Here is a 27,234-nt window from a genome sequence, read left to right on the forward strand (position 1 = left end):
AGGGCTTAATTTCAGAACTGTTTTGGTCTGGAGCTGGGCTGTGGGGCCAGTTGTGACACAGGCCAATTAGTGGGTGGAAAGAGCAAGGCTCAGACAGAAACCAGAAAAAAAATTTGGAGACCTCATTTAGTACAGCCTGGTGATGTGCTGAACTTTCTTTTTTATCACACTGCACACAAAGAAATCCTGCTTGAATTTGTTATGCTTTAGTGATGAAGAGTTGTCTCAAGCCATAGTACAATATCTCTCATAATCCTATGTCCAATGAGGAAAAAAACGCATTTTGTATCAGACAATTACAACTTTTCTCCCGCAACTTCCCAACAGTTGCAGAGAAGGTCTGCAGGAGGAGCTTAAGGAAGCAAAGATGTCTGGCCTTCTTTTCATCAGGGCACCCTGACAGCTCAAGTGACTCCAAGGACAGATTGTCTTGGATGTGCATCTCAACCAGAAAAAAGATAAAATATTTTATTAGCCTTTTGTTCTTTTTGTTTTCATCCCAAACTCACCATGTTGACTTCAGAGATCTGGTCAATGCTGGAGATATGGATGCTCATTCCCACTGTGACAGGGTTACCTGAAACACAAACAGACTAGGTTAGGACCATATCCAGGCTCTCTCCTCCTGCCTGCTATTACAGCACTGACTAGAAATGCATGGATATGACTTAAGCAGCCTGACATTCTGCAAGTATCCAGAATTTCAAAGTCACATGTGCTCAGATTATTAGAGAAGAATAGATTTGTCTGACTCCCAGCTTGATTCTTTAATTCTTGGAAGTTAATCACTCCCCCTAGTTATACAATTATCTCTACTTATTCCAAATAACACCTTCAGAGACATCAGCAGGCTCTCAGAGGTCTTGCAAAAGGTGTTGCTGATTGACTATACACAGAACACAGCAATCAAACCCATGCAGCACATAGGCAGGAAGGATACTCCAGCTCACTTCTCCATCCTCCTGCCAGCACTGCCGTACCAAACAAAGCCCAGATGAGTTTTAATACCCAAGACACCAGGCAAGTAATGGAAACAGATCCATTAAGTTAGAAACTAGCATTTCTACTGTGGCTTTTCAGAGAAGCGAAGAGTAGTGCTGGGATTAGAGAACAAATTTTACCAATGGCATAAGGGTACACCATCCCTTACTTAAGCTGTGTAAAATGATTTGCAGAGAGATACACATCCGCTGCTAAAACTAGCACAAGCTTTACCTACAGCAGCTAGGAATGGGTTTTCTGAGAGCCACCACTCTCCTGTCATCCCTACTGCTCCACAGTCAAACTCAATTCCACTGCAGCCAACAGCCCTCTTCTCACATGTGCCAGGTAGAAAATGCTTCCTTGCAGCGTAGTACAAGGAAGGGAAAGGCAAGCAGCTCTACCGCTCAAGGTATTAACTCTTCCATGGACTCATTAGTAGATCTAAGTGCTGGAATATTTACAGATAATCATGAAATGGCTTAGAAAGTAATTAGGAGATTGGGGTAGAGGGGAGAACCACACAACTGGAAATGAAGTGATTTTTTAATTATATGTTTCCAGAAGTAGGGAAGTAGTGTCATTAGGGCTGCCTTGTGATTGGGTGTACTGTTAACCAAGACCCTCTGCTGCAAATTAAGCAGCATTATCTTTTAATGGAATATGAACAACACTGAAAACATCAGAATCAACAACTGTAATTAGACCCTGCTAGGCAAATCCCCTGAAAGAGGCAGTGCTCTTCTGCAGCACTCCTGGCTCGCTGTCAGTGGTGCCAGGGACAGGGTGCTCAGGAGACCTTGCAGAGCCTCCAGAAATCCCCATGCAGGGCAAGCTCCCAGCCACATCTTTGTATTGCTCTGCTCATCTATTACAAAGCAACCAGGTGGGAAAATAACCACAAGTTACTCTGTGACAGCCAACCTCCTCACATCCTGCACTGTGCCAGCGGCTGACAGCAGCACCAGTAAAGCACTTCAGGAAGTCTCAGTTCAAGTAGTTTGTCTTTTTTTCCGCACTCAGGACCTTGTAGTGATAGCAGCTATAGCAGGAAGTATCACTGCCCTGACGACCTTACTGACTAATTGGCTGCAAGAGGAAAGATGGGGCTGTGTCAGGGCTGCAGCAGAGCTGGGGAGAAGCCAGCTCCTGACTCCTGAGCCCCACTGCCATGCCAGTGATGTTTCCTCCAAGAGATGCCCTGCTGTCTTCTTTGCTTCCAGTTTGTCAATACTGGTGAATATGGTACTGTGGTTGGGCGTCCTTTCCTTTCTTGGTGCAAAGAAAAAAAAGCTTTTCTTCACCCCTGCTGTGCAAGAGACCCACTCAAACAACCGGTCTGGGTGGCAATAGAAAGCACTGACAGCAGTGATATGCAAATATTTGTCAAATGCAGAGACTATCCAATCTAATCTATCTGTCTAGACATTTGTGCTGTGTTCATCACCATGGTATCTGAGTGCCTGGGGTCATGCAGTGACTCAGTGTCAGAGCTGTGGATAAGATCCAGACCTTCCAACTCCCAGCTCCAAGACAAGTGCCGGAGCGGAGATCATCGTGCTGCTCCCCATCATTCTGTGCTCACCCACACCCAGCACTTGTGCCCAGTCAGCAATGTTCCCAATGGCCACCCTGGGCACTGCCAAGTCCTCTATACTTCATCCATCACAGCAAGTGGGAGGCTTCATGAGCTACTTCCATCCCCTGGGATGTGTATGTCAACCCACTCCAGAGATGAAGGTATGCAAAGATCTATACTGGATCTACTCTTGGCTTGATTGCCAGGAAGCCATTTTACCTCCATTCCAGTTTGAAGACTGCCCTTCCACCTCTTCAGAACAGCACACGTGCATACACAGCCAGCAGAAAATACTCGCCCTACCTCTTACCACAGCCCGGAAAGAAACTAGATCGGCTGCTGTCCAACATTCAGGCTGTAAGTAGTACACAGAATAAACAAAGGACATCAATTCTGCCAATGTTAATAGCTTCAGGCAAGAGGGATACAAAAAGTAGGGTATTTAAAATACAGGATAACGTCATCTGAATTTGTTCAAAAGGCAGAGCTCGACATCTGCAAATCTGAAAAGATGCAAAAGAAAACCTGATATTAAAGATTTATGCTTTTATCTGCAAAGTAGACCTTTACCCCTTAGAGAAAATGCTTATGCCTTGGAAAGGTTTGTAGACAAGTTCACAAATAAGGGAGAGTGAGAAACTCTGCCTCTTCAACCAGTGAACAGCACTGCCATGCATCTCCATTTCTCACCACCACTGGAGAAGTCACCAACATTTTGTCCTCAAAGCAGTTTGACGTCTGTGAAAAACGTTCTCAGGGGAAGTTGGAAGGAAAGCAGACAAAAGAGTTATAATAAAATCAGTCCTTTTTCTGCAAGTGATACTTGTCAAATACAAAAACAGCCAAGGTAGAGAACAAGTTGTGCTAATCTGCAATATTTTTCTAGCAACCAGTTATTACTTTCACATTTTATTTTATAATGTTTTAAAGCCCCAGAACCCAGCATCGTGTTGCTACAGAAGCCATCCCTATGGCACAACTGCAGAGGAAAGATCATGTTCCCAAGCTTGTCTGTTTTCACTGCAGCCAGGGGTGATGGCAGCTTGGATCAAGGCATTTCTTCCAGTTTTCAGCCTTGTAGTTCAGCTGTAGGAGGAAGCAAAATCTATAGCACAAAATTCAGTGTACGTAATGTGCCTCCAAACACAATATGGTGACTTGGGCAGCTGGGCTGCACCATGGTTCACACCACCCTTTCTTCACTCCTAGCCCAGAAAGTTAAACTAGAGCAAGTTTGGATTTCTCTGCCATTAGATTTCCAACTACAATACAGAAACAGTCAAAGACTCAAGAACAGTGAGCAGTCAAATGGAACTTATATTATTATCTACTAAAGCCACATCACTTTTATAAACTACAGCCAGTGCCTTGAGGAGCCTGGTTCATGCATGTCTGAGTATGTGAACCTGGCATTGCTGGCACAGCAAAGGTTTGCAGTTGCTATTGACAGACTTCAGCCTCAAGTCTACCCGCCAGCCCAAACTACTGGAACAAAGGGTTGACAAGGATCCTGGGAGGTTGCACAGCCCATATCCTTCACAGAAGCAGACTCAAGTAAACTTAAAGCTTCTTTAGTGGAAGCTTTCTTTAAAACCACCAGTATCAGAAATTCCCTCGCTCCTCTGGACAATCTCCTGCATTTGACTGCACTGAAAAAGCTTTACTTGAATATCCAAATTAAACCTTCTCTGCAGTACAAGCGTAGTTGATTGTCTCATCATCTCCCACCCTTCCCCCCCCACCAATGATAGTGAAAGAATAAATCAATCATCCTTCTTTGACAACAGCTTTTATGTACTGAGAAACCATGACATCCTTCTCCCTCCCCCACTAATACTGTCTTTCCTTGATTAAATGCACCTGAGTTCTCCAACCTCTCCTTGGAGGTCATGTTTTCTAAAGCTCTAACAATTAGTGCTGTTCTCCTCTGGCCTTTTGCCAATTTGTCTACATCTCTATTTTAAAGGATGGTAGCCAGACTCTAAAGTAAAGATGACATGTCATCAGCACAGAAGGGGAAAAAAACAACTTCCAATTTGTATAGCATTCTCCTAAACCACTTTGGATATATTGCTGTCCAGAAATCACTCCAAACCCACTGCTCCCATCCTGAGATCTGCTTGCTTTGAGTAGGAGTTCAGAGATATTAATGGGGCAGCCCTGTTCTTAACATTCAAGTGCATCACATGTAGAAGAGAGGGGATGTAGCACTGTCTTTTGGCCAAGAGTGAGGCGCATCCAGCACAGCTATATGCATGAGTCCCAGTGTTCCCTGCTTGCACCCTGCCTGTGGCATTATCAGTCTCCAAGATTGCCTGGGAAGATCATGGAGCAGATTCTCCTAGAAGCTATTTTAAGGCATGTATGAGACAAAGAGGTGATTCAAGACAGCCAATGGCTTCACCAAGAGCAGATTTTGCTTGACCAATCTGGTGGCCTTCTATGATAGAGCGATGGCTTCGGTGGATGGGGAAGGGCGATGGATGTCATCTACCTGGACTTCTGCAAAGCCTTTGACATGGTCCCTCACCACATCCTTCTCTCTAAATTGGAAAGGTGTGGATTGGAAGGACAGACTGTTCAGTGGATCAGGAATTGGTTGTCTGAACGCCAAAGGGTTATGATTAATGGTTCTGTGTCAGGGTGGAGGTCAGTCACAAGTGGTGTCCCTCAGGTTGGTCTTGGGACCGATGCTCTTCAACATCTTCATCAGTGACAGATGATGGCATTGAGTGCACCCTCAGCAAGTTTGTGGGTGACACCAAGCTGAGCAGTGCAGTCGATACATTGGAAGGAAGAGAAACCATCCAGAAGGACCTGGCCAGCCTGGAGAAGTGGGCCATGAAAACCTAATGATGTTCAATAAGGCCAAGTGCAGGGTGCTGCTCTTGGGTCGGGGCAATCCCAGGTACTTATACAAACAGGGAAGAGAGCAGCCCTGTGGAGAAGGACTTGGGAGTCGTGGTGGAAGAGAAGCTGGACATGAGCTAACAGTGCACGCTTGCAGCCCAGGAGGCCAGCTGTGTTCTGGGCTGCATTAAAAAAAAAGGGTGGCCGGCAGGGACAGGGAGGTGATTGTCCCCCTCTACTCGGCTCTTGTGAGGCCCCACCTGCAGTGCTGCATCCAGGCCTGAGGCCCCCAGTACAGGAAGGACCTGGAGCTCTTGGAGCAGATCCAGAGGAGGGCCACTAAGATGATCAGAGGGCTGGAGCACCTCTCCTATGAAGGAAGGTTGAGGGAACTGGGCTTGTTTAGCTTGGAGAAGAGAAGACTCTCGAGAGACCTCATTGTGGCCTTCCAGAACTTGAAGGGAGCGTATACACAGGAGAGAGAACAGCTGTTTACGAGGGTGGGTAGTGTTAGGACAAGGGGGAATGGTTTTAAACTGAGACATTTGAAGTTTATGTTAGATATTAGGAGGAAGTTTTTCACACAGAGGGTGATGACACACTAGAACATGTTGCTCAAGAAGGCTGTGGATGTCCCATTCCTGGAGGCATTCAAGGCCAGGCTGGATGTGGTTCTGGACAGCCTGGTCTGGGGGTTGGCATCCCTGCACATAGCAGGGTGGTTGAAACTAGATGATCATTTTGTTCTCCTTCAACCTAGGCCTTTCTATGGTTCTATGATTCCTGCAGTAGCATTAGAACTCCTTTAAAGTCTTCTGCTGAGTGAAAGCCAGAGAAAATGAGTTTTCAGACTCCAAATCTGTACAAAGAACAGGTCTGTGCCTCACCCTACAATGAGGCATAGTGCTATGTCCATGCCATCCCATGCCAGAGAAACCAGAGGACAGCAGAGGCACTAGAGCCCAGAAGCAGCAAGTCCCAGACAAGGTTGCCCTGTGTTGGCTGGCAGAAATGTTTCTGCAAAAGCAGGGCAATACAGGCAGACATGGAAAGGGCAAGGTTTCTTGTTAGATGCCACTATGGGACTGCAGTGCCTTACTTGCATTTTCAACGATTCCTCTGCTCCCACCTCCCTCCCGTCTTCCACCTCCAATTAGAGTATTCTCAAGCTTGCCAAAGGCAAGACCAGCACACAGATTAATTTCACTCCCAGGACTTTTTCATTCAATATGACTCCCGCTTTGCTGAATGCAGGAGAACTGTTCAGTATCTACTTGCTCTTTCTGCAGGAAAAGGCTTGTCCAAGCCACTGCCCCTGCTTTGTTCTCAGCACTGGACCTCAGGGCAGCCTGGCTTTATGTTTACAACTTAAAACCGTGGCCTACGTCACTGCTACGTGCAGTGAGGAGCTGGTTATACAAGGCTGACAGACACTGTTAGTTAGATGGAGAGAACTACCAGGTAATCAGCGGCACAGAATGGATCAGGGCTTGCTGCCTGGATCCAGCCACGCAGGCTGCCAAGAAATCCCGCTCTGTCCTATCCAGAACAGCTTTCAGCCCAAAGACTATTCCACAGTTTCTTTTAAATCTTCCCAGAAGATAATTTAGAGTCCTGTGTAGTGCCTGAACACTCAGTTTCACCAAAGAGGAGTCGCCCATAGTTACCACCAGTACCAGGAGAATAAAAGTGTTCCTGTTTCTTCCCTCCACAACATTGGAGGACTGTAGGAGGAGTTTACAAATTGTTATTTGCATAATGGCTGTGCTGTTGAATCTCAAGGCTCTGCTGTAGCAATTAGTGGGAGAATGTCTAGAAGATCATAGAATCATTGGAAAGGACCCTTAAAGATCATCCAGTCCAACTCCTCCACAATGAGCAGGGGCACCTACAGTTCCATCAGGTGCTCAGAGTCCCATACAGCCTGACCTTGAGTTTCTCCAGGCATGGAGAACCACCACCTCTCTGGGCAACCTGTGCTAGTGCCTCACCACCCTTATTGTAAAACATTCTTCCTTATATTCAGTGTAAATCTCCTCTCTTTTAGTTTGAAACCGTTTCCCCTTGTCCTATCAGACAAGGGGATGCCATCCCAGCATGCAGTACATCAAACCATGAAGAAGATTCCAGTAATTTTCCCATTCTTTCCCTTTTAGCTTAAGTACAAATGCAGTATGCACCTCCCCTATGAGGACAAGCTAAGAGAGCTGGGTCTCTTCAGCCTGGAGAAGAGAAGGCTTCAGGGAGATTCTAACAGCCTTCCAGTACCTGAAGGGGCCTACAGGAAAGCTGGGGAGGGACTTTTTATAAGGGCATGTAGCGACAGGACAAGGGAAAATGGCTTTAAACTGGAGGAGGGTAGATCTAAATGAGATATTAGGAAGAAATTCTTTACTGTGAGGGTGATGAGACACTGGAACAGGTTGCCCAGGGAGGCTGTGGATGCCCCCCTCCCTGGAAGCATTCAAGGCCAGGCTGGATGGAGCTTTGAGCAACATGGCCTAGAGGGAGGTGTCCCTGCCTATAGTTGGGAATTGGAACTAGATGATCTTAAAGGTCCCTTCCAACCCAAACCATTCTATGATTCAGTACACATTAATCCTGCTAGATGAGCAAGGAAAGTTGACCGCATATCATGAAAGCATGAATGTTTTGGGAGCAGCTTTCATCCAGCATCTCTGATTTGTGGTGACATCTGGAAGTGCCAAGATCAGCAGGGTCTCTTAAGCACCTACTTCAACTTTTCAAAAAAATTCAGGTTTAAATACCAACTAAACATCCGCCAAACATTTTTCTTTTTTTAATTCTTATTTCTATGACTCACTGTTGACCTCTTCCCCATCCACATCTAATAGCTGTGCAGTGAGCTTGCCAGGATCAGCACAACAGCCATCATTGCTATGAGCTATCACACATCCAGAGGCTGATATCAAAACTGTCCTGCTGCTCCTAGCAGGTCACTCCTTGATATCCATTGGATGTACAGGAGAAAACTGTACCATGACAATAGCCTTTTATCCAGCTTTGTAGTTTACAAGAGAGATGGTCTCATGGCAGGTTAACAGCTACAACATTTGCTGCACTGTGGGGAAACAGAGAGGCAGAGGAACTTGTGCTAAGGAATCTTCTTGCTTCACATGAATGAAGAGTGGTAGTCTAGAGCTGGAAATCAGAGCCCTGGTGTCCAAAATATATAGATCTATCTATGCCTGTTGCTTTCCCTTGGATTTAATCTTCTGCAAGGTGGGAGGGATACCCACCACCACTGACTCATGGAGATTGCAGCCGCTCTCCAGGTAGGCCTGGCAGAAAACAGTTTCTTCTGCCTGACAGGCTTGCTGCATTTTTCCATGCTTCTTTAGGGACATGGCTTGGCACATCTTGAGCTTTCACACAGAACAGGGTTGTGCCTAGCCTTGCTAGGCTTCCATCCATCCAAATCTGATCAGGCACAGCAGAACCCTGTGTGAGGAGGCTAAAATGGGGATTTGCAGCCCACACTACCCTGCTCCAACAGAGTAACTGAACTACATACTTTCCTAAGTCATATGTCCTCCTGACGCTAGCAGCCCATGAGCCAGGAGAGCTGGGCTAGTTTGTTTCCTGAACAGGTATTTGGCATATCCAAATACTGAAAAAATTTAGGGCTTAGGTAAGAGATAGGTTTGCCTCCAAGTAAGCACTGAAGCTGATCTTTCAGCAAAGGGCCAAGAGATGCAGCACTTGCAAAGTATGCAATCTGACTATCCAGGTATTACCCCATGATGCTCTCTGCAGACATACCCTATCAGTTAACCTTGATAATAGCTGCCACGTTTCCATTATGTTGTCAAATGAAGCTGTCCCTGCAGATGTGAGTGGAGAGGATATTTTCTCAAGCAAGCTGTGCCTGCTTGTGAGCCAGTGCTGAGGGATCCTTCTGGAGGAACAATGCTTTCCCACTGCAGATGTAACATTCATTCTGCGACTGTTCTAGGGAAAGCAGAGAGCTACGGAGCACAGTCGAGCACAATCTGTGAGGCACAGTGGATTACCTAATCTACCTCATGGGTATTTTTAATGGATTAGTAGGTATTAGAGTGGGATATTGCAAACATCCCATGGAAATTTGGAAGTGAGAGACAACAATCAACCGGCTGCAAAAACAGTGTAAAGGTTGTCCCAAAGGTATCGAAGGATTACAGAGCAAGCTAAATCAAGGCTGACTTTAAAAGATATCACTAGACAGCTTCCCAAGCTGAATAAAAACAAGATCTCAATGTACAGGCTTAAAAATGGAACAAGAGAGTAGACATTAACCTCACAACTCTTGTACAACTGGTGGACTCAGTTCAGCAAAGCACCTGTACATGCACACAGGACTTTCAGCATTAAGAAAAATCACCAACTTCTCAGAATATGATCTGGTTTTGTGAGAGACCTGGCCCAACATTCAGGAGACATTTTTAAAGCTACTTTTCCCTCAGTGAGGAGGGTAGCCTTCCAAAGCCAGGCTTATCTCTTCCCTGAGTGATACATGCTTGGTAAGATTACAGAAAATTGAGAGGAAAAGAAGTTTTCAGGTTTATCATAAATTATTTGTCTTCATTTACAGACCTACAAAGCTGAATCACCTTACTAGATCTGATAGTTAACAACGTGACATCACTAGTGGGACTCAAGCAATAAATAAACTCTTAAAGAGCAACCTGACTAAGAACACCACTTCCCACCCCTTGAAATAGGCAACACCCAGCCCAAACCACAGCAAGTTTACTTTGCAGGGATGCCACAGACATTGGTTTCTTTGCTAGGCCAAGTGCAGAAGGCAGATCCAGCCATCAGGAGATGAAGGTGCAGTACTCTGTCAGAACAAGGATCAGTCACCCATCCTCCCTGTCCAGGGCACATACACTCAAACAGATCCCTGGCTTTGCACTCTATGAAGTAAATACTTTGTTTGAAGGATTTTCCTTTTACATCCCTTTCAGCAGAGAAGGGCTCTCCTGTAAAACATTACCTTTCCCTGCAGTTATACTAAGCTGGCTCTAGAAAAAGCAGAGGTACTGAATTTCCCAGACTCCTTCAGCTCTTAAACCCCTCCAAAAGTGGTAGTGGGAAGGCAACAGAGCTTCCCAAACAAGTATTTGTCGTAGACTGACAGCAGATCAACTGAAGCCAGGTATTTTTCCTCCAGCAGCAAGAACCATCAGACCCACACTGATTAGCCACCTCCACATTTATCCACCTGATAAAACTCCCTCCTACCTCTGCTAAGTTGCTGGCAGGCAAGTGCATCTCCCTGCAGGCCTGCACAGCAGCTGGGCAGAGCTCTATTCACCTGAGGAAGCTGGGGAGGACTCAGGAAGAATCCATTTTTTCTGCTTTTGCTCAGGCCCTCATTGCTCTATCTACATTTCCAGCTGGGGTATCCCTTGTGCTCTCAGAGCCATCATCTTCCTCCTGCTTTCAGAGCCACCCAATCCCCAACTCAGATAGGCTGGGAAGCCTTTGGTTCCCATTTCCTAGCCCACTGCTAGTTACTTCCCTTTCCAGGACTAGCAGATAAGAGTAGAGCTTTAGAAAGCATCATCCACAGACATTTAGTATTTTGAACCACACAAGAGGGAGCAGAATGCTTTTCCACTGGGTTCAAGCCTAGTATTGGATGCACCACACGATGACTCTCCTGCAGCAGCCTAACAGGCAGGAATACAGCAAACAACTGGGAAGACCACAGCACCAAACTACTCTCCTCCTACACACAGCCAGAAGGGGTGCTGCTATAAGGGGGGCATCCCGCCCCACCTCCTCCCATTGGGTAAGGCTGCCATGGTGGTACAAAGTTGAGGCCTTTTAGCCATTTGGCAATCATACCAACTGGCAGCTGTAGAAACTTCTCATACATTCCCCATTAGTCTGCCTCATATCCATCTGACCTCTCAGAGCACAAAGGTCCTGATCCACCTTTTCAGCACTGGGCTTTTGTTAATGAATGCTCCTACATGCAAGAGGCTTGCTTTTGTGATGCCCTGGAAACATCATCCTCCAAACAAACTACAGACCTGGGCCGTATGCGAATATGTGACCTCTCTAGGAAAACGCTCTCATACATTACCAAATCCTGAGCCATCTAATCCCCTTAGCTGAAAACGAGCCGAACCAAATTAATTTAAATGGGTTAACACAAGCTTCTCTATTCATATCAAATCCATTACTCTGTCTTGGAACCATTTGTAACAACAACAAAATATCTGGACTTGACATTTTTATCAAAGTGACCAGAAGGTGTTTTTCTTTTCCCTCTATTTTCAGTCATTAATGAGTTAGTCACACTTCCTCATCACTTCTACAGACTTGTGTCTTTAAAGAATACCACAGTTTCTAATTTCTGGGTGAATCCAATAGGATGTGCACAGCATGGGGAGAAAAAGAAAAGGGAAGAAACACAATGACCAGGTCAGGACACATCAGACTTATGCAAAGAGCATACTCAGGGCTGAGACCTGCAGTGGCAGTAGTGACAGCCCTGCTGTGCCCAATGCCATACCTGTCAGTAGGTGACTTCTTGGTGGTGCTTTATCCCACAGCATGATGCAAATTCAGTGGCTGGGGTCCCCATGAGAGAGAGATGGCCATTCCTTCCTTGTTACCTTTGTCAAATGTTTGGTGGAGATACAGCTTTTCTCAGTGCCTAGCTCGACCTTCCCAATACACTACTATTAGGGCTTTAGCTGATGCTGACTTCGGACGCTGCCCACCACCACCCGTCTGTATCACACACCTGCTCCCTTCTCTCCCCTACCTTTCTGGGTATGTAGATCATCTTGGAGGTAGAGCTCTGGGGTCACACGGTGCCCAAGGCTTATGCACAGTGAAGGTCAGGATGATTTACAGTGCAAATATTGCCAATGAAAAAAAGTGGTGAGTCAGGCCCGAAAATACAATGGAGTTCACATTGAAATCTTGAGCTGAGTTAGAAATCATGAGAAGCAAAGCACAGGCAAACAAGCCCCCTTCTTCCAAATGTTGGATATGGGATTGTATGTTTTTATCTCCCAGTTTCTCGGTCAGGGATGTGCTTTGTTCAGGTTCTGCTTTTTCTCCAGCATGAAGACAGAGAAAGTCTTAATAACATAGGTGATGAGTGAGAACTGAAAGACTGCTATAGGAAGAAGGATCCAAGTTTGTAAGTTGGTCAGATTTGAAAGACTGATGCCCGGACTGGTGTTTCCAGCATTCTGCTAATTATCATTTCGCAAAACTGCCCTGGAGATTCATCAGAACCAAAGTTACCAGGCCATTCCTTACCCCAGCACGTATTATTAAGAGATACAACTGCCATTTGTTCACCAAAATAATTGCTTTCACTCAGGATGCATGGGTGAGCAAATCTTGCAGAGCTTTTACATATATATTCATCTTCATCAATTCATCAACATAATAATCACACATTATTAACTTGAGTACTCATCATTTTATTCTCTCCAGCTTCAAATCCTAGCAAGGAGCTAGTGTGCAACAGAGAAAAAAAAAACAACATGTAGAGGAACTTCTGATGAATGTTCTATTTTGAAATGAAAGGAGAATAAGAAGAAAAACTCAGATCATCATATATCCTCTCCCTCTCTTCTAAAAATGTCCTGCCAACCCAAGACCCTTCCCCAGAAGCCAGCAGACCCAACACACAGCCTGTTTGCCTTGTGGAGCTTCCTCTCCCTGTCCGGAGGAGGTTTCTTTCTTCACGTGACAATGTTCCACCAGCAAGGTCCCAAATAGAAGCTAGGAGGCCTCCTGTCCTGGAGGGAAGCCTCTGGTCTTACACTTGGAGCTTTGCAACTGTGCATTCCCTGCTGAACTTCTCAGTGTAGAACCACAGTGCCTTTGCTGGACCTGCCCTTACCCAAAACGTGAACTACTCCAAACCTGAAAGAGACTTCTCCTACGGCCTCTCTCATGCAAAGCTGCTTAAAGAAAGAAGTCTGCAGGTGGGTTGCCTGATTGAATCACAGAACCATTAAGTTTGGAAAAGACCACTAAGACCACCTAGACAAACCACCAGCCCATCACTGCCATGTAATAGCTTCACAGCACCACTGCAGTTATGACCAGGGAAGGGGAAAGGGCAGTTTGGGGTTCTTACTTCTCAGCTTCCTGATGAGCCTTGGTTCTAAACACTGGCACTGGATGATAAACTGTCATCACCTGTCATAGGAACTGGATAAGATGTGGTACTTCTGGGTCATTGTTCTTGGTAGAAGTTGGTCTGCATAGCAGACAAAAACTTACTACTGCTTTTAAAGGCCAAGATAACCCTGCTGGCTCAGATGTCTGAGACTGGCTCTGGGCAGGGAATGGCAGGATGTCTGTTCCTGCAGGCATTGACGGTCATTTCAGAAGCACACGAACAGTAGAGACTGGAACTAGTGTGAAATCTGGGACACCCTTTCCTATTTCTTTAGCATATGGCATGATCATATCCAATGAATCTATTATCTGCCTCATGCCTTACTTTCCAAATATTCAGCCAATGACTGTTCAAAATCTTGTATTTTCTGAAAAGGCTGTGGGGAATACTCTCCTGTTCTGTCTACCAGGAGGGGACTATTTGTGAACAAAATGAATACCCACTGCATGTCAGAGCTTTTCCTATGACCCTTCCTATGGACATTTGTCTACAGCAAAAGAAGGGCACATGTACCCATTCCCTCTGCAGGTTTCACAGGCTATTTGGTGACCAAGCAGTGGACCAAGGCACTGACAGTGTTTGGGTCTGCTCTTCTGAATAAAGAGCATCAGAAGGAAGCAGATCTGCCCAGTTCCATGCCTTGCTCTGCCTCAGGTTTTGCTCTGCCACCCCCAACAGGCTGCCACCTCTTGGTGTCTGTAGACACACAGTGGGGCTAGCAGAAGCCCATCAGCCCATAGGTAGTGGGGAAGATCTGTTAGTCAGTGTTTGTACAGCACAGAAGCCTTGCTGCTATCTGTCACACAGAGCCCATAATACCACCTGAGAAGAAATTATATTCCTGCATAATCAAAATCAGATTCAGCTCAGCCCTGATTCAAGAATCCTTTTTGGCTGGTGATGATGTCCAGAGCAGAGAGAGCACAGCTTGATTTCCAGAGCCCAGGCTGAGCTGGCAGAGCTGGCAGGTAGAAATATCTTGTTTTGACTGGTAAACTGAGCAAATTTGACATGGAAACCACTGAGGGAGAATAAATATGGAACAACAAGATGTAATTTTTACAGAGGCTCTTTTCCAACCATAACTGTACTCCAAGCCATCCCAGACTTGAACTAAGAGGTCCTGAGGTCTGGGGAGGGAAATTCAAGCCATGGTAGGTTTGGCTGAGGCTCACCCCTGTCACAAGCACAGACATCTCTAAGTGCACAATTACTTAACGGCACTATTCCTTCAGGACTACAAAGAGCAGAAAAAATAGAAAAGAACAGAAAAGGGAGGGAGGGAAGATCAGAGAAGAAAAAGAGTTTTTAGCTCTGACACAGAACCAAGAATAAATGCCAGAATCAGAAGAATAGCCTATAGGAATTGCATGATCAGTGTTCTCCAAAGCGGCCTGAAATTCATACCCTGCTCAAAGCAAATAGTGGTGATCCTACAGCCTGGGAATAAGGGCTGACTGAGCCAAGCTCAGCTGCTTTCCATTTAATGGGAACAGGATCGGTCACTGGATCAATAGAATACCTGTTTACTCGACAAATCTGTTCATGCCACGGGGCTCCACCATCCAGCATCCCTCCCTTTCTCACATACACGATGTGAATTCCTTTAATGGGCTCTTTGCCATCATTAAGCACATCATTTGCCTTGTCCATGTTTCTAGTGATGTTTTTAACAAGTGCATGATATTTCACATGAAATATCAAGATATAAATAGACACTTAACAAACCCCACCCTGGGCTATCTGCAAGAATGGATCTTAATCTTCCACACCAAATGCTGTCACTATGGCTGAAGAACTGTATTACAACAGTTCAGCCTGACACTTCAGTAGCCTTTTGCTTATTTATTTTTGAACCAGACACAGGTGAGAAAACTGATGTGTACACACAGCCTGCGTTTTATATTTTGTGCTCTATGGGTTAAAAACATTCTTCTGCTTCATTGGGATATTAGGAATCTTAAGAAACGAACAATATGTATATGTAAAGCTGCTCCAATGAACAGCTCTAGGGCTGTGGGAATGTATTTTGAGTAATCAAAAGGACTTGTACTAATGAGTTTTGCACTCTTTTTACATTTTGCTTGTAGTGACAGTCCCTAGAATGCAAGTTTACTGGCAGGAATAGCCTCAGAAATGGTTGGGTGTTACGTATATATTAATCAAGGTGGAAGATGGGTCCAGGCGAGATGGCAAACATCCTCCAGACTTGCTATAAACAACAACCTACTTTTGATTAGTTAATTAATTAAGAATCATGGAAATTTTTATGCCAATCAGTAACTTGAATACATTGTAATCTGTAATAAAAGAGAAAAAAAATGTGTGACTAAGAAAAGAGGCAAAATTCCTGAAATCAACACTGCAAAAAGGATGATTACATCTTTCTTTTAGAGATAAAGGGATCTCAGAGCACTTCACCAGCCATGGTGTGTCAGGGGTTGGATGGAGTGGCACAGAAAGACTACACCAGCCAATGGGGACAAGGAAAGAGGAGGGCAACTGAATGCAGCAGTGCTACATGGAATTTGTCACAAACGGAAGAATCAACGTCTGTTGTTTTGAAAGTATAATGGTTTCATGAATAACAGTAAGACCTCATGTCTTTCACTGGATACTGAATCCAGCAAATAACACTAGGTGATACTGAACATTTCTCTAGGGCAGGCATTCAGATTGCTCAGACACCCAAATCCAACATTACTTTGCACTGAGAGTCAGGGGAACCCATCTTTATTGCTGTCTTTGTCACACCACCGAGAGCTTCCTAACACTGACGGATCTTCTGGGGCCACAGATGGATGCACAAATATGTTCAGCATGTAACAAGGAGTCTTCAAGATAAGTCACATTAGAGGCTGGGACTAAACATTTTAAAATATTACTGCACCCAAGAAACAAAATGGATGAAACATCAGTGGAATCATGCCCACTGCTGCATGGACGTTATACAGGCAGTTCTTAATTAGGGAGTCCACAGGATTCTTGTTCATTCCTCTTCCTTGTTCAGTAGAGGATGGATTTGCTCTAAGGATGATGTAGGATTATATACAGGAGGACAATACTGTCAGTGGGGTCCCTGGCTGCCTTGCTGAAAATCTTATTGCCATGCAGTGTGTGAGGGGGAGGTGTTCAGGAAAGGAAAGCTGTTTGTGTAGCTGTGTCCTATTCTCCAGTGCTGGATGTGTCACACTCCTATACCCAGATCTTATAGGTTGTCATGGACTGCCTACTGGGGCATGCCTACTGGGACATGGGGCTGAGACTCACAGCTGTGGCTGATATCAATAGGCACCACGCTTTGAACATGTCATATGCTGAATGTAACACTGCTAAGCATTCTGGAAAATCAGGTGTTTTGGCTGGGCACCCCACAGCAGGGCTACTTTTGACTCCTCAGAGGGGAAGTGTGAAGATATTCACACTGTTCTTACATATTTGACAGCAAAAACTAAAACAATTAGTTCTGTAGGAGCATATCTCAGTATGGAGCAGACAAGAAAGCCTAAGCATAAGCTGGTGTCTGCATACTTAGTCCGAGGCTTTGCATCAGATGTGCAGCTCACCAACCTCTCCTGGCTGTCTGTCCTAATCATTTGCCACAACCACCTCAGTTCATGCCCACTAGCATGCTGCCAGCCTGTGCCCCTTTCGAGTGAGGGGAATAAGAAGGAGCATCTCCATGTGTAACAGCATCATCCCCCGGGTGCTCTGTGGAGGAGTGCATGAGGAAGCAGTTGTTGGAGCTCTCCTCCAGACGCACCCTCACAAGGAGAACAAACGCATAGCCAGGGAGCAACCTCAATTGTGGCTTTTCTGAAGTCCTGAGTATTTGACTTTGCAGCCTCAAAGTCCTTTTCGCAGTATATATTTCCTATAAAAAGAGCAAAGTGAAAAAAAAATAGAAATCCCATAATGTGGCAATGTGTTAACATCCACATATGTCCCAGGAAGGTCTGGATCCTTTCATTTCCTGCCACTTCAGCTAATGAAGTAAGACACAACAGCAGGAGGTTGTCATCTTCTTTCTGGATTAGCCCTAGAGAAGATGTGACCCATGGTCTGGAGCCAGAAGTCACATACATGGAGGAAGTAGCAGGGGCTGAGCAGCTGCAGCCAATTTACCAACGAAGGACACACTTTTCTCAACACCCTTTCCTTAGGAAGAAGAGTGGAACTACTGGTAGCCTTGATGATATATCTAACTTTGCTTTGGCCCTGGATGGCATGAGGGTTTGCTAATTTTTCCATACCTCTCTTTCTTCCACTTACTCCTTTCCTGTTTTCAAACCCAGAGCTGCTTCCCATGGGTATGGGAGAGGAAGGATGATATCTCCCACCTCGGTGTCAAGCTGCGAAGCGCAGCAGGTTAATGTGTGTTCTGTTCTAAACAGTCTCTCCTGAAGACAATGAAGGGTGGCCATGGAGAAAAGGGTGCCATCCTGCTGGGACCCAATTCTCTGCTCCAAAGCATGCAGAAGTGTTAGCTGAAGGCACTTCAGAAGCACTGGGGAAATTGAATCTGGCCACTCTGAGAATTTAACATTTTTGCCACAGAAAGGGAAGAGAAGAGAGATGCAGTGCTGAAGATGAAGCCCTTAGAAGGCCAGGATTGCAGCTCCGTCTTGCAGGGTGCCTCTCCCTCCCTGCCACATTGCGACAAATGGAGGTGGTGACATCAAGATGCCAGTGTCACCATACTGGGGTGATGATGGCCCTGGGCAGCAGCTGTGTGTGCACGAGGGCCAGCCCTGCTGGGGTGCTGCTGGCTTCCCCCCCAGCATTTCAAAAGAGGAAAAAAAACCTATTGCATATGTGCCTCGGCTTGTTCTCAGAAATATCTGAATCATTTTGCCTAAAATTTCCCCTCTTTCCTCAGAAAAGTGAAAGCAAACGAGCTACATGGAAAAAAAAACAACACAACAGGAGCACGGTAGCCAAGCCTTATACGCAGCAGGAAACAGGGACATTTTCAGGGAGCCTTAGCACTATGCAACACTGCCAGCCCTGCCTACATAAGGCACCAAATTCCCATCCTTCCAGTACAGTGCCATTGGGAACAATTGTTTCCCAGCCATGCTGGGCTGGGGGGCCAAGGCTCGGCCCCGCGCCTCCTGCTGCACTGGTGCCAGCCAACACTGCTTCTTCTGCCAGCCCTGCTGCTTTCCAAGCCCTGAACTACTGACAGTGCTTCACTGCAACACTTTATGCATCAGCAATCGTTTGTTTTCAAATTCTGGGTTTTAAGCCACATTGCTACACAGGGAATGGCTGAGGATTTTGTCCTCAGGCCCACTGAGCTTGGGGTGGCCTTTATTGCCCCTGAGGAAGAAGTGCTGTGGAACAAGAAAGGCATGAAGGAGGTTGGGACCACAGGAGGGTGCAGGTGTGATGGAGCAGAGAGGGATGAGGGCAGGAAGGGCAGGCAGGAGAAGCAGGGAGGGCAGCTGAAGGAGGGGTTCATGTCTAAGGAAAGAGGTGAGACAGGGCAAGGTTGATGGAAGCCGGGAAGCCAGGTCTATGCTGCACAGCAGATGAGGAGCAGAGCTATGAGCCCTAATCTCAGGCGCATTTGGATCCAAGACCCCCTACATCTAATTCTTCTTAGAGAAATTTAAATAAAATCTCGAGTGGGGAGAGCTGCTGAACACACAGGCATGGAAATATAGGAAACATAGAAACATATGCCATCATTCATGCACATCACTCAGGAGCAACACTAGGAACCCTGCATTTCTAGGTAGGCAGGGGACAAGGAACAGGGAATAACATCCCCTTATTTTTGACTGAAATCTGTATAAGATTCCATGCAGGGTTCTCTTTCCATTAGCTCCTTGGAAGAAGAGAAAGTCTCACAAAGTTTCAGGTTGAAAATGTTGCACCAACAGAGAGCAGCTGAGTCACTGAGCTCAAGTGGGATCCTCCTGCCATTCCTTTACTAGCTTCTCTACCCTGGGGCAAGATAGTCTTCATTTACTTTGTCTTTTTTTTTTTTTTTTTTTGTTTTATTCTTTTTTTTTTTCCCTTCCTATGGTACTAATGCTTCTAAAAGCAAGTGCCTAAGAGCACTTACAAGAGCCAAGGTACTGCTCTGAAAACTCCCTCTTCCCCACCCGTAGCTTTGCAATGCTTCCCAGAACAGATCTGCAGCATCGTCCAGCTCTACACAGGGGTTTGCTATATCCTGTTTGCTGTGCCATAGCCTGCCTTGCAACCCATCCAAAAGCAGACATGGAGCTCTGTGCCATTGATCCCACATGGCAGGGCCACTTGGTCTCTGAGCGAGCTGCCCTGCTTCCCGCGAATTGAGCCGGCTTCCCAGCACCTCCCTAAAAAGCTCCTTCCCTCCCTTCCACTGCCATTCTTGCAGTACCAAGACAGAGATCTCTGCTTTAGAAGATTGGCTAAATCTTTCTCCTGCCATGCAGATACTTTCTCCAAACCTGTTCCAGATCCTCACCACAATCCTGGCCAAACCCATTAGAAATGTGTTGTGATGACATCCTGAGCCCATGAAGACTGAGCATTGCTGCCCCTGCATGTTGGCACTGTCCCACATCTCCTTGACCTGGCATGCTACCTAGGGTCAGTATCTGGAAAGTAAGAAGGAATGGCCAGGGCTCACCAGGCCACAAGGGTTTATCACCTGCACCCCAAGGATGGATGTACCTGCTGTCCATGCAGCATCCACTTCAATATCACCCATTCTACTCCACTTCTCCTAGCTTCTGACTCCCTCAGGCAGCCTCCACTGATCCAGGATGGCTTTCAGGAGGAGGTACTCCCAGATTTTTCCATCACACCCACATGGCTCCAACTTTCCCCCATTTTTCCCACATTTCCTGCTGTTCAGTTCAGCTCCCAGGTGAACATGTCACACTCAATGCCACCACATCACCCGTGAGAGCCGACCTGCTCATCGGCCTAATGGGTTTCCAGGGGGTGGGGGAGAGGGGAGGAGAGTGAGTGGCTGATGCTTCTCAGCCACTCAGCTCGGCCCAGAGCTAACGAGGCATCTCAAAATTAAAAAGTGAACTGCAATCCCCAGCAGGCCTGTCCTCCTTTTGGCATTAGCCAGAGTTCTCATTCTCTTTCAAAAAAAAGAGGACTGGGAAACCGTGAGTTGCATTTGGAGCTGTTGATGCACCATATCCCAGGTGCAATGGGGGTGCTGAGACAAGGAGGAAGGACCCTTGGATGGAGACAGCAGCACAAAGGTCTTTGGTGCTACTGGAAATCCTTTCTTCTCCAGGGGAAGGAGGGAAGCAGCATTATTCACTTTGAGGCCCATGAGCTGATTCCTGCACTCTTCTGCCTCAAAACTGAGTCTGGCATTACGGATGGACCGGGGCCAGATTGTGCACAGAGTAATGGACCAAGGCGGTGAGGATGAAAGTGGGGAATGTGTTCCTTTATGCAAGAAGGGAAGAGGAGCTGCTTTGCTCCCATCTTCCTGTCCAATTAGAGACTTTGGTCAGAGCTGTGCCAGCCTCAAGACAGCCTTGTTCTATTCCTTCTGGGCTCCAACTAGGACTTACCATTCCACCAAGATGCCATCTTGGCCATTCATAGCTCACCTTAACTGGTCTTCTCAGAATGAGAGGTCAAGTGGGTGAAGAGCAATCACCTTCCCAAGCAAAGATGGCTTACACCCATCTTGCCCAGCATTCAAGGCATAGGCACTGTCCTGGAGAACAGAACAGTCATCAGGTCTCCTGGGATCAGAAGCCACTACAGATTAGATGAGTCTTGGTGTGATCTCTCTAGATTTATCCTAGCAATGGATTTGCCCCAAAATCTCAGAGAGCTGGTGAACTCTGGAGACAGCAATGCTGCAAGGAGACTTTCACCATTTTTCCTTGGGAGTACAAAGCTAATGACCTCCAGTTTTCAGACCCACCTCTCAATCCATCTTTTCCTTACTTACAGATGCTGCAGAGGCAATTTTTCCACACAGAAGCTTATCCTCAAGAGAAGAGGGCCAGGCATGCTAAGAGTTAGGGTGTCTCTGCACATTGAGCATCGAAGGCACAATAATGGGTACTGCCAGAGGGGTCTTTTGCACTCCCAAGCAGAGAAAAGGGCAAGAGAAAGGCAGCACTGAGATGTGTACCAGAATTAAGTCCACTGCTTTCTATCTCTTGCTCAGCTTGAGCGAGGAAAATGCATTATGTACTTTGGGAATTCAAGGTAAAATCAAATAAACTGCAATGGTTTCTCAAAAACATCCATTTTACAGTCAGAAAGGAGGCACTGCATGTGCAGCCCAGCCCATGCACTGCACAAACCTGGCAGTTCCAATAGCAGAACCTGGACTGAAGGATGGGGTGGTGTGTCCCAGGGGCAAGCTGGGTGTCCAAGGGACCTGGGGGTGCAGGACCTTAACAGCTCCCCACACTCTTCTGCTCTGTTCCCTCATGCAGCCAGGTCACTTGCTGTTTTACTGTATCATAATCATCTCAGCGGCTTAGGAGATGGTTTTCCTCACCGTTTTTATGTCATCTTTGCAGTTCTCTCCTCCTCATAAAATGTGACTGCATCAATTCCTCTGATTGGGGCAGGTCAGCTAATAGGGGCAACATTTCCCAGATAGACCTTTAAAACAATCCAGCCATATCTCGCATCTAAAGGAAAGGAGGGAGAAGGAGGAATCCTGCTGTCTTGCATATGCTCACAAAGCCGTACCCCACTGCACTGAGGCGACACTCAGCTGCACCATGGAGGATCAAGCATTGCCCCATCCCACAGCCCCCACTAGGCCAGTGCCAGCAGCACCTTGTGCTGCTCTTATGTCACCAGGGTGACTTTAAAAAAAAAAGAAATACACGGCAGTATTCCCTTACCCATGGTTTCAAGGAGATTTGGATCAAGCTCTTTGGGAGAAAATTCCTCCCTTGCCTTCCATTGAACTGACTCTGGCATCTCTTTCCCTCAAAAGCCCATAAATGAATCTGCTTCCCAGCAGTTGTCTGGAGAACATCTACCTCCTTGGGCTGAAGCTCCCTCAGTCCCACATTCCTCCTCTTGAGGAGGAACTGGCATCGCCCAGAGAAGACGGAAAACAGCCAAGCGTGGCAGGTAAGGTCAGGAGTGCTCCAACCCCCCCACCTTCTTGGGATGTTCTCTGACCACGTGGTCAGTGGTGGGATCTCCAGTGCTTGCAGCTTTACAACAGATAGACCTCAGCAGTGCCCTGCAGTATGACAATATCCGAGGATGATTTCATACTTCATCTCCACCACGGTGACAAAGAGCAAATCCCTTCCATTCTCTTTTGTGTTCACAGAATACAAGAGAGGAATTCGCAGATTCTTCCATCTCCTACTGAACAACAGTGAGGCCAGAGGCTATCCAGGTAATATTTTATCCCATATTGTCATTAAGGGGTATAGACCAACTGACAGCCTTGCCAGTGGACATCCCAACCCTCTGCAGGGAAAGCAGCTATAAAATCTGGCACCAGGAGCAGCAGAAGTTATGGAGATATGAACTATGGTCCATGAGGGAGAAAAGTTCAGGGTAGAGATAATCCAGAGTGTCTCAGCAAAATGTCCTCAGAAACAACCTACCATGAACAATCCCCCATCTGTCTGCAGACAGTGCAAATTCAAGATAGAGTTCCTCTTTTTTCTACATTTCTCATCTCCAGTGGCACTCAGTAATGCTGAACCTGGACCAGCAGAGTCGGCCCGTGCCCTGCAGAGCTCAGTGCTCAGTTGAGCCAGGGGCCAAAGCAGGCACTGGGGTGGCCAAGGAGCCAGGGATGGGGAAGGATGAGGAAGAGAAGGGAGGGCAGGATGGGAGGAGAGGAAGAGGGAAACCATGGAGAAGAAGAAAACATGAGGGAGGAGGCAGGAGGGTGCATGTTGCAGGGTGATGCATGGTGCAGGCAGGATCCCGTGCTCCGCTCCCCGCAATTGGCTGTCACCATACCTCCAAAGTCAGGCCTGAGGCGGACGTCATAGCCCTTCAGCAGTTTGTCCACAATCTCTTTCACCACAGAAATATTCCCAGTGGATGGGCTGAAATAAAAGGGAGAAAATCCTCATCATCCTTTGTGCTCCCAGGCCCATGCATGGGGATCCCAACCAGCCAGCTCTATCACAGCATCCCTCATATCCCACAGCATCTCACAGGATCACTTGCATCCCGCAGGACCACGCAACCTGTGCTGCCATTCCACAGCCCAGTGCACCCTGGCCAGCAACTCGCTTTTCTGGGTACCTTCCCCTGATTTCACACTGTACAGCATGGACTGCCATGCTCTGATGTCCACACTGCACACCTGCCCCCCAGCACACAGCCTGCACTGCTACAACCTAGTGCAAGCTCTGCTTCCCTGTGCACCCAGATATGTCTTCATGCTATTAAAGCACAGGAAAAAGCAGTGTCATAACACACAGCCAATCTTTGCCATGTAAAAATTCGTTTTCTGCCACTCAGCATCACCATGGCTTCTTAGCAACGCGAATCAAGAGGCAGAGCTGGGAGGCAGGGACCATCTTCTGCTATGTGTGCCAGGGCACAGTGCCTTGCCCTCCGGCCCCCTGACTGCCATGCAGGGCTGCCCCTGCTTCAGTAGTTTAAGCCCCCCCCAGCCATCTCAGCAAGAACAGTGCTCCCTCTAAAAGCAGCCTGTGAGGCAAAGCAAAACCAAAGGCAGGAGACCAGAATGCAGAGGATACTAAAAATATTGAGCCTATTCTATGTAGTGGGGCACATAGGTTCTGTCACCTGGAACTCAGCCCCTGTGCCACCCTCCATCCCCTGCTCTGCAAGAGAAATAGGGTCCCTGGCAGTAACAAGCACTGCTCCTTGCAGTCACCCACCAGAACAGCATGTCTCCCTGTCAGCACTGCCTCCCACATCCATCTAAGTCAAAGGAAAGACACACCATGGCACTACCTCTGCCAGCCATCCTGCGCCTTGCTGGACATCAGTGCCTGTCCTGACATGTCCGTGTGTCTGCACACACACACACAGGGCAGACTCTATGGGACATGCATGGCCTTCTGCATGAGCACACGGACATGCAGATACACCAAAGCACTGGAGCTCAAGGCTACAGCTGTGACAGATGTGCACAAATGCATGCATATGTGTGACGACATCCAGGTCTACATGATGGGGACTACAGGTGCTCTGTTAGATTGTGAGGACAAGCTGGGGTGTGGACACGATTTACGCAGGTGCACAGAAGCAGGAATTGATGGGTACCATGGGCTGAGGCCAGGTTCTCTGTACAGGAGTGGGTGGAGGCATGTGGGACTGGCAGGACTGAGCATGCAGCGAGGCTGTGGATGTGCAGGGATCTCTCAGCCAAATAGTGATGTGCAGTGCAAGCCAGCACACCTTGCCGGCCCAGCTTTGGTGCAGGCACAAACCCTTCAGCACTTGTGCCAGGGTTGTGACTGAGCTGCACTCCTGACTGGGCACCTTACAAAGATTTTTCCTTGGAGAGCATTGTTTTAATCACTGTAAAAAGGCCAGAGAGGTGCATGCAGGTGGATGTGCCTGTGTTTGCAAAGGTGTTCACACCTGTGGATTTCTATGCAGGTATGCAAGTTTTTGCCGTGCACTTTTGTATATATATTCACTGTGTTAGTGTCCATCAGTATTTTTCATTTCTAGATAGTCACTGCTGGGCACAAAGATTTTTATGTTCATAGATCTCCGTATTCAACATATAGACATAGCATGCATTTCTCAGGGGGCTAGGCACTTCTGCCTCACACAGGACATGAGCTCAGGAAATTGTGATACTTCTTTGATATGGGCAAAGAAACCAAAGCAGAGAGAGCAGCCAATGTGTCAGGGGCCATGAGGTAAGGGGCAGAGGGGAGAAAGGGACAGAGAGACTTGTTCCTCCCCATCAGTTGGCCCCATGAGGGCAAAACCTGGCACTGTGATCAAGGGCACGGTTTCTTGTCTGTCAGTGCTCTTTTTGATCCCAAAAGCCACTTCCCTCATGCTGAGCAGGCAAGTTGTGCATTTGCCCAGCTGTGGGCGAGCAGCTGCATGTCAGTGCTATTCCTGGCAAATGTGGGTCTGCATCCGCCAAGGGAGCACATCCATCCAGCCTGTGAGCTGAATTTGTGAATACCACGTCCCTGGCTGTGTGGGTGTGCATGTGCTTCACATACACACACACACTTGCAGCCAAACATTCACATATATGCACACTGTTCTGTTAGAAGGGATGAGTGGGAGTAGCTGGAGGCATGTGCACATGGGAGAGCAGTTTGTCCCCAGGATGTGCAGAGATGTGCATTGAGACTGTAGGTGAATGTCTGTCTGGGACATAAGCAGAAGAAACATACAAATAAATACACATGCAAGGACATGTCTGAGCACAGGCTGCTGATGTGAGCGCTGCTCTTTACACATTTGCTTCTAAGCATGTCTGTGTATGTGTCCATACACATTAGAATCATGCACAAATAGTGTGCAGAAGGTGGGCATGACTCTGCGCATGTGCATGCTTATAACTATGGGAACATAAATCTTTGTGTATATAGATATGCAAGCCTGTGCATGGAGCTGCATATGTGTGATGGGAACGCTGTGCTAGCGTGCATGGCTGAGCATAGTAATGCCTCAGCTCCCACCGCAGCACACAGGTACCAACCCACCTGCCTGCATCTGTCAAAAGAAGGGTGAGGAGGAGCAGTCAGAGGGCTCTGTGTGTGCAGGCAGCAGGAACGCCTGTGTCAGAGCAAACAGGTGTGCTCTGTACACCTTGTCCAGGCTGGATGGGTGCCTGTGCCTCTGACTGCTGGGATTGCTCAGAGTGCTCAAGGCATGCACCAGGAATAGCTGCAGCCTGGGCACACAGGGAAGCAGTGCAAACATTGACACGGCTACACACAGAGCAGGTAAACCGTGCTGTGCTGTCCGTGTGTTGCCATGCACATGTGTGCAGCCAATCAGCACAGATGGATGCGTGCATGCAGGGCTGCATCTGAGCCGGTTGCACCCCCAGATGACTATGTGGCATGCCATAAATCTGCGTGTAGGCACAGACGTAGGCATTGCCTCCTGTGCACTGCGGAGCTGGGCTCTGCTAACGGCACAGCACGCCTGGATGTGATGTGGCTGCGTGTGCACCGTGTGTGTGCAACACAGGCATGGCCAAGGCAGCCCCGTGCCGGGTGCGTATGCACGCAGCTCGGCTCCCACGGACACCATATTTCCCAGCAAAATGCTTCGTTTTGTTGTTTTCCCCTCAGGTTGAGCAGGAAAAGGGGGGAGGAGGGGGGGAATGCGCTGCAAGTGGGCTGCGAGGTGGGCTCTGTCCGCAGCACATCGCATGTATGAGCATCCCTCCTCCCCCTGTCATGACACGGGCTAGGGAACAACAACAACAGGCAGCGGGGGAAGCAATTTGGGGAAAGGACCCCCTCCCCTTTCCCACACGCAGATTGATGGAGAAAATCCCAAAGAAAACAAACAAGCCCTGTATCAGCACCCCAGTCCCTGCAGCCTGGGATCGCAATCCTTACCTTTGCGCACAGCAGGCGACACAAAGAGCTGCTAAAGCAGAGACAATTCCACTCAATCTGTCTGCTTGAAATGTCCACATTTCCACAAAGACGAAGGATGAAAAAAATCTTTGGAGGGGAGGGGAAAGAAGGATGGATCTCCTGAAATCCCCCTC

The 27,234-nt window shown here is 47.2% G+C and overlaps 1 protein-coding gene across 2 annotated transcripts in view; it reads right to left on the reverse strand.

The window, feature by feature from the left end:
* Positions 1–27,228, reverse strand: part of LOC100543007 (gamma-aminobutyric acid receptor subunit beta-4) — a 66,687-nt gene extending 39,459 nt beyond the window's left edge. For both annotated transcript variants that reach the window (XM_010715273.2, XM_010715272.2), the window contains exons 1-3: positions 27,080–27,228; positions 23,511–23,599; positions 510–577 (exon numbers count right to left, since the gene is read on the reverse strand). In XM_010715273.2, the coding sequence (XP_010713575.1) occupies positions 510–577; positions 23,511–23,599; positions 27,080–27,159 (237 nt within the window). In that variant the 5' untranslated portion in view covers positions 27,160–27,228. The remainder of the gene's footprint in view (positions 1–509; positions 578–23,510; positions 23,600–27,079) is intronic.
* Positions 27,229–27,234: the final 6 nt, after the last annotated feature.

The sequence above is a fragment of the Meleagris gallopavo genome, chromosome 9 (assembly GCF_000146605.3).
Source record: "Meleagris gallopavo isolate NT-WF06-2002-E0010 breed Aviagen turkey brand Nicholas breeding stock chromosome 9, Turkey_5.1, whole genome shotgun sequence".
In the NCBI taxonomy this organism is placed as follows: domain Eukaryota; kingdom Metazoa; phylum Chordata; class Aves; order Galliformes; family Phasianidae; genus Meleagris; species Meleagris gallopavo.